Source organism: Panthera uncia (genome assembly GCF_023721935.1).
Source record: "Panthera uncia isolate 11264 chromosome E2 unlocalized genomic scaffold, Puncia_PCG_1.0 HiC_scaffold_20, whole genome shotgun sequence".
NCBI lineage: Eukaryota > Metazoa > Chordata > Mammalia > Carnivora > Felidae > Panthera > Panthera uncia.
The window spans coordinates 8,077,149-8,092,690 of NW_026057589.1; the positions used below are offsets into that span (position 1 = coordinate 8,077,149).

At 45.8% G+C, this 15,542-nt stretch overlaps 1 protein-coding gene across 2 annotated transcripts in view; it reads left to right on the top strand.

Moving 5' to 3' along the window:
* Positions 1 to 2,245: 2,245 nt before the first annotated feature.
* Positions 2,246 to 15,542, top strand: part of SLC7A6 (solute carrier family 7 member 6) — a 33,873-nt gene continuing 20,576 nt past the window's right edge. Inside the window, exons 1-2 of one of the 2 annotated variants that reach the window (XM_049622919.1) lie at positions 2,246 to 2,348; positions 14,196 to 14,751. In XM_049622919.1, the coding sequence (XP_049478876.1) occupies positions 14,232 to 14,751 (520 nt within the window). In that variant the 5' untranslated portion in view covers positions 2,246 to 2,348; positions 14,196 to 14,231. Of the gene's footprint in view, positions 2,349 to 2,444; positions 4,257 to 14,195; positions 14,752 to 15,542 lie in introns of those variants that run through there. The other variant, XM_049622920.1, reaches the window with a different exon arrangement.

Here is a 15,542-nt window from a genome sequence, read left to right on the forward strand (position 1 = left end):
AAACCCCACATGCTGCCCCACAGCTGGGGGCTGAGGACAATCCCGCAGGTCACCCTGGCTGGACTCTCGCTCCCAGCCTTTTTGTCCTCTCTCATCTTTCAGGTCTCAGTGTCTTTTGACCCTAGAGTTCTTTTTAGGACGCCATCCTTCTTCTTTGTTTCTTCAGTTTGCCCACTGTCTGTCCCTCTCTGGGGACAGAGACTGACAGAAGAGGAGAGACTAGGCTGAGACTAGGTGTGGACAGAGACAAGGAACAACACTGGGAACCAAGTGGAGATGGATAAAGACAGAGAAACAGAGCCGGAGACAGGGAAACATGCATAGGGATGACATCCAAGCCTTAATTCTATGGTGCAGAGCCCAGAGTGGGGGTTGGCGGCAGTTGGGTGGTGAGAGCCCCAGTTCCTGCCCTGGGCCAGCCTGGGCTTCAGGCTTCAATACACCCTGGGCCACTAGAGGGCACTCTGAACCCTCTCACAGCACTATTTATTGGCAAAACCTGGAAGAAATGTGGCCCAAAGAGGGGGAGGATGCCAAAGGATACACAGGTCCAGCTGTAATTGCTGGCCTTGGTGAAAGGATGACAACACAAAAGGTCCTTACCTCCAGGTCGTACCCAGCCTGACTCCCAGCTCTGCCCTGACAGCCACCGTCCCCTGCTCCCCTTGTGGTGGCCTTACAGCTGCCTACTCACCCCTGACCTGTTTCAGCCCCACTGCCATGTTCGATTTCACAGCTGCTGAGAGAGGGCATGGAGTCATAGCAGGCTATAGTTCACGCTACTGGGGTCCAAATCTGAGTTCTACCGGCTCCAGGCTACTACATACGGAGTCTCCCAACTTTTCTGAGCCTCAGCTTGCTTATCTGCAGAATGCGGCTGAACAAATGTATCCTGCAGGGTGGTCCTGAGGAACACTGATGGTGCTGGAGAACATCTAATTCCGTGTTTGGTGCATAATGGGCTTTCAGATGGTGGATTGTTATAACTGGGTTCTATCCAGAGATCTGGATGCTGGCAGGTCATGTACGTGGCTGTTGCAAGGGTAAGTGGACTGGCTGCCACCGAGTGACACATATGAGCAGAGTTCTTACTTTGCCTGGCCAGAGAAGCAGAAGGAATGGATCCAGGGGACAAAGGGTCAGATTCTAAAGACTCCAAATATGCACATACTCTCATTCACACTAAAGGACGGTATTCCAAGCAGAGAGCACAAGGAGGGCAGTAGCAGTGAGGGTTCTTCAAGGATCACTGTCTCAGGTCTATAGGAGAATGGAAGTGTTTTTAGGCAGAGGAGATACAGTCATTCCCATGTGTATTTTAGGAGCAATCCCTACCCTATGGGGATGGGTTAGAGGGAGCAGAGTAGGGATTGGGAGGCTACTATAACTGGGGAGAAGAAAACCATGAGAAAACCTGCAGGTCTTTGGGGGACAGGAGGAGGAAGCTTCCAGGGTGCTGCCCATCTCTGGCTGCGTCATTGGGTGATGCAGAGCAGGAGATTGGGTATGGTCAGTCTCAAACTATAGGATGTGCAGGTGTAAACACGTGTCTGTGGGAAATGACTCCATGGCCCAGGAGAGAGCTATGGCTTGAGGTTGTGGACAGGAAGCTAAGGGGGAAGGCTCAGCTGTCCAAGAGGTCAGAGAGACCCTAGAAAAGCCCCAAAGCTATCAGAAGGAAAGGACCCCTAGAAGGAGATGGTGAAGCAGCAGCCGAGGTAGAGGAAGAGGATAGGAGGGTGCAGCTCCCCCAAGAGAGTGTCGGTAGGGTCAGACAAGATAAGGATCAAAAAATGTCCCCCAGCCTGAGCCCTAGGGAGGCGGGGGGTTGGTTACAGAAGCCAGTTAGTGTCCGTGTGTCTGCTGAGGCTCCGATGGACGGGAGCTGGGCTGAGCTAGGAGTTTGGGAGAAAACGTTTTGGGTCTGTGTGTCTTCCTAGGGTGCGTAGCAGAGGGGTTGGCTGAGAACAGGGTACAGAGGCTATCTAGCGCAACTTGTGTAAGCTGTATGGCCAACAGCCATAAAGGAACGGGCTGCGGGGGCCATTTAGAGCGAGGGTGGTTGGGCCCAGGTCACGGCCCTCCTGGGGACAGGGAGCCAAGTGCACGCAGACGTCGGGACGGCACACTGAGCAGAGCCTTCTGATCCCTGAGGCCGCCGCGATGCCCCCTAGGCCCAGAGGCGCCGCCGCCTGCGGACTCAGCACGGAACTAGGCGTCCTGTCCCGACGCGGCGCGCGCTGTCGCGATCCGGCGGCGCGTGACGTGGCGGGGGCGGGGCCTCAGCGGCCCGGGCGGCCGTGGCGGTCGAGCTGCTGAGCATCCTGTCGGCGCTTGGCTACCGCGAGGTAACGGGCCGCGGGCGGGCGCGCGGGGGAAGCGGGGCCGGGGCGGGGGGCCGCGTCCTGGAGGCCGAACTCTCCGCGCCGCCGCAGTCGCCGCGTGCGGAATTCGGGCCCGCCAAACCCGGCGCGGGGTGGCCGGGCGGGCGGCACGTGAGAGACGCCGCGGTGAGAGCGTGCTAGAGGGTGACGCTGTGCGTGTAAGAGGGACCGCGAGCGTGAGGGTGGCTCCAGGAGTGTGGGGAACCCTGAGTGTAAGACTGAGCATGTCAGATTGTGTCTGTGTGAGTGTGTGTGTGTGAGCGACCCCCCTGAGTCTGAGGGTGACTGTGAGTGTGCAAGAAAGACCCTGAGTGAGAAGATGACGCCGAGAGTGTGTGAGATGATGTTGACAGTACGGGAGAGACTTTGGTGTGAAGGAGACTCGGTGTGCGTGAGGCACACCCCCCCCCCCAGACTAGCGGGAGGCTGTGTGTGTGAAACCCAGAGCCTGGGGGTGATTCTCTGAGCGTGTGAGGGTGGTTCCAGGAGTGTGCGAGAGACTGAGAGGGAGACTCTGGCGACAGAGGCCCCGAGTGTGACGCTGTGTAAGAGACTGAGAGGTGCTCCAGGGTGAGCGTGACGGGAAGAAAGCGAGCCTGTGCTGTGAGAAAGTCTGCAAGAGAGAAAGACGGCGTGCAAGACTCTGAGGATGTCCTGCAGGATCAGAGCTTGGGATGCTGCGAGATTGTCTAGGGCGGGGGCTTGCAGGGCTAGGGAACCGCGTGCTGCTGCCATGAAGGCTCCTCCTCCCGTCTCATGTCCTGTCATCTTGTTTGATCATCTCACGTTGTAAATGGAAAGAGATATTTGTAAAACATTCTGAGAATTCTTCACTAAGCGCTAGGCAAACAGTGTGGGTACCACGTTGTGTAATGGTCGGTATAAATAGGAATCAATATTTAACAGACTTGAGCACCTCTTGTGTGCACTGGGCTGTGGGGCTTGGTGACACGGTTCAAAAGAATTCAGTCTCTGCCCTTGATGGGGGAAAAAAAGCACTGCCAGCGAATCTAGCATCGTGTTAGCAGAATGCTCAGCCATCTGGTGCTTCTCTGAGAGCTGCTCCCTGATTTGAAGATCTGGGGGCAGCAGACTTTTGAAAGTCTGAGTGCTTCCTGAGCTCATTTTCGTCTCTCTTCGCTTGCTGTGAAGCCCTTAGGAGGAAGCTGCCCAGGCTGCCTACTTTGCTAAGGTGCCGTTGTGCGCTCACGGCTTTTGCTTCCCAACTTTGGTCTCAGACTGTCATTTGAGTTCTTATATTTGATTTCCCTCTCCTGACAAGTATGTGGAAAACCACAAACCCAGTTTTTCCCTGTCTTTCTTCTTCTCTCTCTGGCTGCGGACATATTTTTATTGCAGACCAGAAGTAAATACCAGTTATGTGACTTATCTCCTTGGCACTTCTTGGTACAGGAAATTTCCTGACCTCTGTCTTGTGCGCTTCCTGCTGTAGCCTCCAGGATGTGGATACGTTTCTACAAAAGTGACGCAAACAGTGCTCACAGGACCTGGGACTCCGGGAGCAGCAGCAGTCTAGATATGCATGATTTGAGATGACCGAGCTACTTCTCTGACACATGTGTGGGCTGGTGGCTTCAGTTACACTCCACTGTGAGTGTGATGGAACTTCTCAGTTGAGAATGCTGTCCCTGCCAGGCATATAAAACATAAATTTTACAAAGGGAGATATCCAGCTGCTTATTAGGCTCGTTTTTTGATAAGCTGCCTCTTACTCTTTGTTGCAGAGGTTAAGTGGCCAAGACAGACAGGTGGAATTAGGCCTTGATGTGGAGGCTTCATTTTCTTCTCACATCCTGACCCTTCATAATGAGGCAGCTTATGGAAGTGTGATGTTTGTTCATTTCCTCACAGGTGAATGTTGTTGCTCTGTCCTCTGTTAACTTTCTTGGATCTTTGTGATTTGTAAAGAATTTCAGTTATTTTTGCACACTATGAACAGGATACTAGTGATGAGAATGGCTCATATATAATTAAAAATTATGTAACACTGTATTATATAAATTGTATATATATTAAATTATATCTTTTTCTAAAGAGTAATTGTGGTGGTTTATAATGAAAGCTACTTGCAATGAGGTTGTTAAAAAGAAATTGAAAACCAAAGTCATGGAAAAGAATAGATACCATGTACTGTTGAAAGTAAGGTTATCTGTTCACTGTGATTGGGAACTGAATTGGATCTTGAGTTTCCTATTTTCTTGGGTAAAAAGATAAATATAGAGTCACATCACTTTTTTGTTTTATAGGAGTGTAAGTATGTGTGTGTATATTATATAGATACAGTTAAACATTAAGAAAATTAAAGTATACTAATTGTGGAAAATATATAAAGCTCAGAGGTGTATAGAAAAGAGAGTCCTCTATATTTTTACCACAGTTAAGATTTTGAGGGGTGCCTGGGTGGCTCAGTTGGTTGGGTGACCGACTTCGCCTCAGGTCATGATCTCACAGTTCGTGAGTTTGAGCCCTGCGTCGGGCTCTGTGCTGACAGCTCAGAGCCTGGAACCTGCTTGGGATTCTGTGTCTGCCCTCTCTCTAGCCCTCCCCTGCTCACGCTCTGTGTCTCTCTGTCTCTCAATAGTAAATAAATGTTAACAAAATAAAAAAAAAAAAGATTTTGATATTTTTCTCAACAGCATTTTCCCTCATAGTTACCCATTGTAAAAGAGATTTTAAATCCAGCTTGTAAAGTATTCCTTGTAATTGAACTCTGAAAGATTCTTTTTTTTGCCCCTGAAATTGCATGTGATAGTTTCACGGTTAAGTTTTCATGAAGCAGTTTTAGTGGTCTGATGAATTCCTTTATTATCTGCTTAGAGGAGCCTGTAAAATAGTATGAAAACCTGCTAGAAAACTGCATTGTGCCCTTACAGGCAGGGTTTAAGACTAGTTTTTCAAAACAGGAACTTACAGGGTACACTGAATGATTTAATGGAAATTGTCTTAGGTAGTGATTTTAGAGACTGTGTGAGAGAGACTGAGAATCCGATACTGTTGGTGATCTTCACATACTGATTTTTCTTATCAATTGGATAAAAACTGAAGACAGAAGGATAGCCAGTTCAGAGAGGGTGATCTGGTAAGATTTTGTTGTACACTCTTCCCCCCAAATACCAGGCTACTTAGCTGGAGATAGTGGCTTAGTTATGAGCTCCTTGATTTTCATCCCATTTCTGTGGGGATAGGATAAACAATGCATCTCACAGATAAGGATTGCCTTTTTGAGAATGTATGTAGATACTGTGGCAACTAATTAAATGTACTTGAATTCAAAACCATTATTGTAGTCATAGTTGCTTTTTATCCTTTTTTTCCTCTTTCATCATCTAAAGAACAAGTACTTTGACAAAATGATAAGAACCACCATCTCAGACTGAATTCTCTGAATGATCACTTCATTTAGTTAAGCCTTGTTTGTTTGTTGTTCTGGCAAGCAGGTGAGTAGGTGGCTCAAGGTGTTAGACTTTTAGTAGGGTTTGTTGTGTATTTTCTCTTTTAGCTATTTTTTGTCCTTGGTATTTATTTATTTATTTTTTTTGTGGGGGGGGAGAGAGATAGAGAGTGAGCGGGGGAGGGGTAGAGAGAGAGAAGGAGATAGAGAATCCCAAGCAGGCTCCTGGCTGTCAGTGCAAAGCCCATTGTGGGGCTCAAACTCACAAACCACGAGACCATGACCTGAGCTGAAATCAAGAGTCAGATGCTTAACTGACTGAGCCATCCAGGTGCCCCTGTTCTTGGTATATTTTTATTCAGTGATCACAGATTGAGTACCAAGCCTGTGCTGGGCCTTGTACTGGGTGCTGTTAAAACAGACAAGGAACTTACTAACTAGTTGGGAGAGACTGAAGGTAAGTAAATGCAACAGAATGAGGTGGCTGCTGAGGCAGAAGTATGTATTAGAAACCTTACAGACACAAGGAGATAGGTGGAGAAAGATGGCAGCCAGGATGTTGGGGAAAAGGTGAGAGAAGTAGGGTGTTAGAAGCAGAGGCTCAGTACGAACAAAGGTGTGTTTGTCTGATGGGCTCTAGGAACCCTGGACTATTCCAGGTTCTGGAAGCTGCAAGGAATTTAGTGTGATAGGACCTTGGGTGGGACAGCGGGGGTTGGAGGTAGGGGTGGGTGTGGGGGGGTGTAGTGATAAGGACCTGATAAGTAGGTTGGAATTGGTCTTAAAGGCCTCAGGTAGCACCTGAGGGAGGGTTCCTAACTGTGCTCTGATACCAACAGAGTAGATAGTAGGGTTGATACTCTGTTGTGAAATGTGAGGAGCCAAAGTAGTGTTTTTCCTGCTAGAAGGCTGCCTCCTACCCCTAGCCTGCCCCCCGTCTCCTGGATGGAGGTAAACCCTATTGCAGTTGCCAGTTTTTGTTTGTTTTTCTCAGAATTCACCTAATTACTTAGACAAGAGCTATGTTGTTGGCACATTCCGTTTTCAGGTCTTCCAGATCTTGCTGATTTTTTTAAAGTAGGCTCCACATGCAGTGTGGGACTTGAACTCATGACCCTGAGATTAAAAGTCGAATGCTCTACTGACTGAGCCAACCAGGTACCCCTCGATCTTGCTAATTTTATGTCTATCTATTCTAGTGACAACTGAGAGAGGTGCTTTGAAGTCTCCAACTATAATTGTAGATTTGTGTATTTCTCTTTTTAGATATATATCACTTTATGTATTTTGAAACTTTGTTGTTGGAGGAAATATATATTTAGAATTGTCTTCTTGGTGAATTCTTTATCCCTAGCAGTATTTCTTATTCTGAAGTTTATTTTATATAATGGTACTATAGCTACTCCATCTTTCTTTTGATTAGTGTTTGCATGGTTTATTTTTTTCCTATTGTTTTACCTATAGTTTACTTATGTCTTTATATTTAAAGCAGGTTTCTTGTAGACTACATGTTGGGTTTTGCATTTTTATCTGCCAGTGTCTATTTTTTAATTGGTATGTTTAGATCATTTATATTTCATGTTATTATTGAGATGGTTGGATTAAAATCTTCCTTCTTGCTACTTGTCTTCTGCTTCTATTAGTTCCATATGTCTTTTTTTCTGCTTTCTTAAAAAATTTGTATTATTTAAGTATAGTTGATATACAACATTATGTTAGTTGCACAACATGGTGATTCCACAATTCCGCGCATGCTCACCACGATAAGTGTGGTTACCATTTGTCACCATACACCATTACTACAATATTAACTATATTCTCTATGCTGTACTTTTCATCTGCGTCTTATTTATTTTATTATTTTTAAGTTTATTTATTTATTTTGAGGGGGGGAATTGGGGAGGGAGAGAATCCCAAGCAGGCCCCACACTGTCAGTGCAGATCTTGTGAAATGATGACCTAAGCTGAAATCAAGAGTTGGGTGCTTAACTGACTGAGCCACCCAAGCACCCCTGGAAGTTTGTGCATCTTAATCCCCTTCACTTGTTTTGCTTATCCCCTCACTTCCCTCCCCTCTGGCAACCACCAGTTTGATTTCTGTAGTTATGAGTCCCTTTCTTTGTTGTTGTTTGTTTTGTTTTTTAGGTAAGTATGATCATATGACATTTATTTTTCTCTGACCTACTTCACTTACTTTTGGTTTGTGTATTTTTTATGTTTTATTTCCACTGTTGGCTTGTTATTTACACCCCTTCTTTTAATCTTTTTAGTTTAGTTTTGTTTTTAATATTTACCTATTTTGAAGGAGAGAATGCATGTGGGGCAGGAGTGGAGAGAGAGGAGAGAGAGAATCCCAAGCAGGTTCTGGTGCTGTCAAACCAGAGCCCAAAACAGACCTCAAACTCACAAACTGTGACATTATGACCTGAGCTGAAATCAAGAGTCGGATGCTTACCCAACTGAGCCACCTAGGTGCCCCTTTAGTTTAGTTTTTTTAAAGTAATGTTACATTATTTCACATATGAGAACCTTACAACAGTATAATTTCCAATTCTTCCTTGTCTTTGTGCTGTCATTGTCATACATTTCACTTTCATATATGCTATAAATCCACAATTCACTGCTCGTGAATTTTTACTTGAGGCAGTCAATTATATTCTACAGCAATTAAATGGCCCCCCAAAAGAGTTTTTTTTTCAAAAAGTATTTTTTTTTTTTATATTTACCATAGACCATTTGATACTGTTCTAGGTTTTTACTTTTTTTCCTGTTTTGACTCTTGTGGTTTTCATCTCTCTGCTGAAATTTCACCTGTTTATGCATGCTGCCCAACTTTTCCACTAGAGCATTTAATGTATTAATCATAGTTATTTTATATTTTATATTTTTATGTTTTGAGAGAGAGGGAGAGTATGTGCACACACGAGCAGGGGAGGGGCAGAGGGAGAGAGTATCTTTTATTTTAAGTTTATTTTTTTTTTTTGACAGAGAAAGAGAGCACACTCACAAGCACTCATAAGCAGGGGAGGGACAGAGAGCGATGCGGGGCTCAAACTCACAAACTGTTAGATCATGACCCTAGCCAAGATCAAGAGTCGGATGTTTAACGAGAGAGAATCTTAAGCAGGCCCCATGCCCCACGCGGAGCCTGAGGAGGGCCTCAGTCTCATGACTGTGAGATATGACCAGAGCATTAGATGCTTAAAAGACTGAGCCATCCAGGGGCCCCAATCATAGTTAGTTAGTTAGTTAGTTAGTTAGTTATTTTCAGGAGTAGAATTCAGCGATTCATCACTTACATACAACACCTAGTGCTCATCATAACAAGTGCCCTCCTAATACCCATCATCCATCTAGTCCATCTCCTACCCTCTTCCCTCCATCAACCCTGAGTTGGGTTTGGGTTTTGTTGTTCTTGTGGTTACCTTAGGTGCACACATGGCTTCAAATTCCTCTGGTGTTTCCTTGCGTTAGCATTGGTTTGCTGGAGGGAGGGTTTTTCTTCAATGTTTATGCTTTGCCCTCAGCTTTAGGTCTTTTTGTTGTTGTTGTTGCTGGGTGCTTGCATACCTGGTGGTGGGGAGCAGGGATTCTCTGTTGTCTTGGTTCAGCCTCAGTCTTAGGCAGGCCCTGTTTTTCTGGATCTGAGTGGGGGGAGAAAAGGGAGGGGTGTGGATCTTTTTGGTGATCCTGCTCTTGGCCCAGAGGTAGGATATCATTAATGGTCTGGATCAGAATGTCCTGCCTTCCCCCAGGAGTCAAGGGTTGTTTTATTTTTCTTTCACCCTGCCCTAGCTGCCTTGGGAGTGGCAGAGTTTTGCCACTCTTTCCCCAGCAGTGTTAAGATTTTTATTCTAGGGGCGCCTGGGTGGCTTAGTGGGTTGGGCGGCTGACTTCGGCTCAGGTCATGATCTCGCAGTCTGTGAGTTCGAGACCCGCGTCGGGCTCTGTGCTGACAGCTCAGAGCTCGGAGCCTGTTTCAGATTCTGTGTCTCCCTCTCTCTGACCCTCCCCCGTTCATGCTCTGTCTCTCTCTGTCTCAAAAATAAATAAACGTTAAAAAAAAAAAAAAGATTTTTATTCTAGAGAGGGCACCTGGTGGACCTTTGTATTTTTCCTGGAATAGTGATTGCTTTCCTTCTCCAGACTAGCACTACGGAGAGGCTGTCTCTGGCCTCCTGCCTAGTATTTTTTATGAGCATCCAATCCACAGAGATCTGTGGAGAAAAAACATCTAAGTGTCTATGCTCTTGCTAACCCACACTAGACCTTTATTATTGTCTTTTTTTTTTTTTTTTAAGTTTTATTTATTTATTTTGAGACGGAGAGAGAGAGAGCAAGCAGGGAGGGACAGAGGAAGAGAGGGAGAGAGAGAATTCCAGGCAGGCTCAGTACTGTCAGTGAAGGTGGGGCTTGAACTCCTAAACTGTGAGATCATGACCTGAGCCAAAATCCTGAGTCAGACACTTAACCGACTGAGCCACCCACGTGCCCCTAACCCATGCTAGACCCTTAGTAATTCATTAAAAATTATACCTGAATTCTACTTACCTGCCTGTATATTGGTCCCACCATTCTCCCTCTGCCACTGATGAGCCAGACCTTACTTCTCTCCGTGGAGGTGCCTGTTTTTCCTTAAATTTCAGTCCACTTGGTTACCCTGTAACCTTAGCTCTCTGATGGCTTCAAGAAAAGTCACAGCTTTTGATGTAAGAAACAAAGCTGAGGAACTGTAGATAAAATTAAATATATAACCCACTGCCCATTGACTGATATTTGAGATAGGCAGAGTATGACATTCTTTCAGGAACTCCCAACTATCTTAATGTTTATACTTTGCTAGAGGGAAAAACAACCTTAGCTTGACAATACCTAGGCCCCTAGGATCCTGTGTGTCTTTAGCATATGAAAGTCTGTTTGGAAACCTCCAGGTTCCTTTTACCTTCCTCAACTCCCAAGTATAAGATTGGTTCGTCTGCACAACCCCAGTGCAGCTCTTTCTGTCCACAGGTCCTGTCCCTGTGCTTTAATGAAACTACCTTTTTGTACTGAAGACATACCAAGAATTCTTTCTTAGCCGTCATCTCCAAACCCCAACACTCCAAACCATATCAGTTATGTAGATTATTTGGCTTTTTCTTGTCGTTGGAGTGGGAGTGATGCTTTCACCATCTTTCTACATCTTAAATCTAATTTGTGGTTAAATATATATTTGGTCTTCATCAACTGTTTCTAGACACAGCTCCTATAATTTCCTATATAAGAGCCATATAATTTCCTATATAAGAGCCATTTCCTATATAAGGCTTTTTTTGTTGTTGTTATATTATTTGTGTTTGTTCTCAATTCCTGAAATAGTTCAAGGGCAATAAAGGTGAAATGGATGTCTTTTGTTATTTATATAACAATCCCCTTTCAACCATACCTCTGAGTTTATGTTAATGAAGTGATTTTTGGAAAACATCTTGATCTCCTAAGGATGGAGGTTGGTTGCTAGAGGAACCAGACCTGTGATTAGGAGATTGGTAACTTAGGTTCAGTCTGACCTCTGGGGAGGGGAAAGGGGCTGGAGATTGAGTCAATCTCTAATGGCCAATGATTTTCATCAATCATGCCTTTTTAATGAAGCCTCCTTAAAAATCCCATAAGGAGAGAGTTTGGAGAGCTCCCAGGTTGGTGAACAGGTGGAGGTGCTGGGTGAGTAGCGGCTTGATCAGAGAGAGAATGGAAAGTCCACACCCCTTTCCATATACCTTGCCCTAAGCATCTTTTCCATCTGGCTGTTCCTGAGTTATATCCTTTTTATTTTTTTATTTCTTATTTTTTTTAATGTTTATTTGTTTTTGAGGGAGAGAGAGACAGAGCATAATGGGAAGGGGGCAGAGAGAGAGGGAGACACAGAATCTGAAGCAGGCTTCAGGCTCTGAGCTGACAGCATAGAGCCCTACCTGGGGCTGGAACTCACAAGCTGTGAGATCATGACCTGACTGAGCCACTCAGGTGCCCCCCCTGAATTATATCTTTTTTTAATAAACTGGTAATCTAGTAAGTAAACTGTTTTTCTGTGAGCCACTTGAACAAATTAATTGAACCCAAGGAGGGGGCAGTGGGACCCTTCAGTTTATAGCCAGGCATAGTGGAAGCCCTGGTAACAACCTGAACCTTCATTTGGCATCGGAAGAGGGGAAAGTTTTGTGGGACCGAGCTCTTAACCTGTGAGATCTCCAGGTGGATAGTGTCAGGAGTAAGTTAAGTGTTGCAAAATTGCTTGATGTGTGGAAAACCATACATCTGGTGTCAGAAGTCCAAACAAGAATGTGTGGGAGCCCCAGCCTCCTCCCGCCAGCTAGCTAAGGTTTGATGGAATAGGGGAGAGGCTGGAATGGGCACTGGGACCAGGGACCAGGTTTCTCTGCTTGCCCTGGGTTGAATTGGGTGGAAAAAGGCAATGTAGATCTCTCTGCACCTGACTCATGGGCGAATATAAGCTCCTCTGCTATTTCCAAGTTTGTTTTCATGGTTGCTTTGGCTCAGCTGACAGACACGTGAAAACAAGTATGTTCCCACGTGTCTGTGCCTGCAGAGGGAAACCTGCATGGCTTGGTGCCAGGAGTGAAAGGAAGAGTGGTGCTGCCTTAAAGCCAGTTCTCATCTAAGCGGAGGTAGGCTGGCTCCACTCTGGAAGTGAGAGAAGGCTTATCAGTGCCCAGAGGAGTTTTTTCACTTCGTCTCCAATCCAGACTCTGGAAGGGGACCGGAACAGGTAAGGCAGGAGTTTTGGATGGAGCTGTGGAGACTGGAGTTTTCCCTGAGAACTACTTACTCTTGAGTGGCTGTGGTTCCCTTACTCTGAGCTCCACGAGGTAAGGTTCTGGCATCTCCATCTTTGTTAAGTAGATGAGAGGCTTCTGGGAAGATGATGTACTGATCTCATTCTTATCCCTGGAAATTATCTCTGTGACCTTAAAAGACTGACTCCTGGGTGGGAATCAAACGGCTTACAGGATTCCTTTATCCAGAACATGAGGGGGGAGTAAATAGGTGATCTGAATTCCTGATTCCTGGGGCATAGGAAGGTTCTTGTCTTCCTCTGACAGATTCTGGGTTCTTTATATGAAGATTGGTGTGGAGTCTAATTTTCCTCAGGTTTCTGGACTGGCCCAACTCTAAACCAAAAGTAGTAGTGTGTGTGCCATCTCCATACAGGGTGCCTTCTGATGCCAGGTCTGTGGATAAGAAAAGTCATGTAGCTCTGATTGAGTGTCAGAATTCCTGGGCCCTATTCTGGGAGAATCTCTTTGCAATCCAGATGGTAGTGAGAGGCACATGCTGAGAAGGAAAACAAATAAACAGATAGCAGTTGAGCCCCAGGTTAGGGTGCCCTCTGTGTGTTCTTTCTCCATCTGGTCTTGTCTCTTTTTCTGGGCACTTTAGAAAAAGAGATGTGTTGAACGGGGAAAGCAGCAATGAGGGAAGGTGGAAGTGGTGGACTTAGCAACACACAGGTGTGTATTTTCATGAAGATCCTCTCCTTGGTCTAGTCTTTGTAATGGCCCTGGTCTTAGCATCTTCCTAGTCCTTCTCACCACCTGCTCATATTCTTTCGTATTTTTTGCTGGCCTGAGAGTAGCTACAGACTTCTCTGCATGTGGCTAGATACTGCAGGAGTTCCTGTTTATGTTTGGATGGAGGTGAGTGGGTTTGGGCAGTGAGGGACCTATCAGGCTGGCTAGAGCTATAAACCTGGTGCTGGGAGTTTGGTCTCTGCAGGTCAGGTTTGCAGCTTGTTGTTGTTGTTGTTGTTGTTGTTGTTGTTGTTGTTGTTTTTAAGTTTATTTATTTATTTTAAGAGAGAAAGAAAGAGAGAATCCCAGGCAGGCTCTGCACTGTCAGCACAGAGCCCCAGAGCCCAATTGGCGCTTGAACTGATGAACCATGGATCATGACCTGAGCCGAAATCAATTGCTAGATGCTTAACTGACTGAGCCACCCAGGCACCCCTGGTTTGCAGGTGTTAAATTGACCAAACTAGACTCTGTAGCTCAGGGGTTAGAGCACTGGTCTCATAAACTAACCAGACTAAAACCTATACCTTAGGGAGAATCTGTGCTATGGCTAGGCCTAATGCCAACCTAATGTCTGGGTGTCAAGCCAGGTACCTCTTGTTGGAAGTTGCTATCGCCTGAACCCTGTCATTGTCATCTTTCTTGGGAGCACTAGATGTCTGCCTACCTCCATTTATTTCTCTGTGTCCTGTGGTGGGAACTGATACAAGGTCATTGTATTTAGATCTATGTGCAAGGCATGCCATTCCTACAAAAGAGGTTGGCTTTGCAGTTCTCTAAACCAGAGACTCACCAGCTCCTGCCCTAGACTAATACATTTATATTCTTTGCCAGGTCACAGGAAACACAAGTGTGAAGGAGACATTTGCCATGGAAGCCAGGGAGCTGGAGAGCCCCACGCCAACCTACCATCTCATTCCTGAGGCCAGCCAGCCCAGAGAGAAAGATGTCAGCATGCAACCTCAACAGACCATGGAAACTATGCAGCTAAAAAAGGAGATCTCTCTGTTGAATGGGGTCAGCCTGGTGGTGGGCAACATGATTGGCTCAGGAATCTTTGTCTCACCCAAAGGCGTGCTGGTATACACTGCCTCCTATGGGTTGTCACTAGTCATATGGGCCATTGGTGGGCTTTTCTCAGTTGTTGGTGCCCTTTGCTATGCGGAGCTGGGGACTACCATCACCAAGTCTGGGGCCAGCTATGCTTATATTCTAGAAGCTTTTGGGGGCTTCATTGCCTTCATCCGCCTTTGGGCCTCCTTGCTAATTGTTGAGCCCACCAGTCAGGCCATCATTGCCATCACCTTCGCCAACTACATCATCCAGCCCTCGTTCCCCACCTGTGATCCCCCGTACCTGGCCTGCCGTCTCCTCGCTGCTGCTTGCATATGTAAGTCTGGGGTTTAGTGGGAAAGTATGTTTGAGGATGTGGGTTCCTTTAATAATGTTAATGGTACCTCATATTTGAACAGTATATTTTGCTTTATGGGAGGAAGAGAGGCATCTTACCTTTTGAAGAAGTAATTTCACCAAAGCCATTTAACCCTGAGAGATAAGTAAGGGTAAGGGATAGAGATGAGAGAAATTTGAGTCTGTTTGTGGCTTTTGGTGCCTCACATTCCTTCAACTCTTGCTGTTACAGAGTTCTGTGCTCCAGTCTATGTGACAGGTTGGTTCATGTCTTATTTTTGTCTTATCAGATGTTTTGATTGGAGTCAATAGCACTACTTGTGGCTTAACCCAGAAAAAAACCTCAGTGCTGAGGACTTTATTTTGCTTCCCAGCTTTTTATCTTAATCCAGTTAAAAAAAAGAAAACAAACCAGTTTAGAGGCTGAGAAAAGAGCTTCTCTAGATTGTTGGGGGTGGGGGTGGTGAGGGGGTCCCAAGTGTTATCCATCAGGCCCACAGGACCACTGCTCCCTGCCACTTCCACTCTTTGCAGCCCATTGTGTTTTTAATTTTTTTTATTTTTTTAAATGTTTATTTTTTTGAGAGAGAGAGACAGAACATGAGCATGGGAGAGGCAGAGAGAGAAGACACAGAATCCTAAGCAGGCTCCAGGCTCTGAGCTGTCAGCACAGAGCCCGACACGGGGCTCAAACCCACAAACGGTGAGATCACGACCTGAGCTGAAGTCAGATGCTTGACCAACTGAGCCACCCAGGTGCCCCTCTTTGCA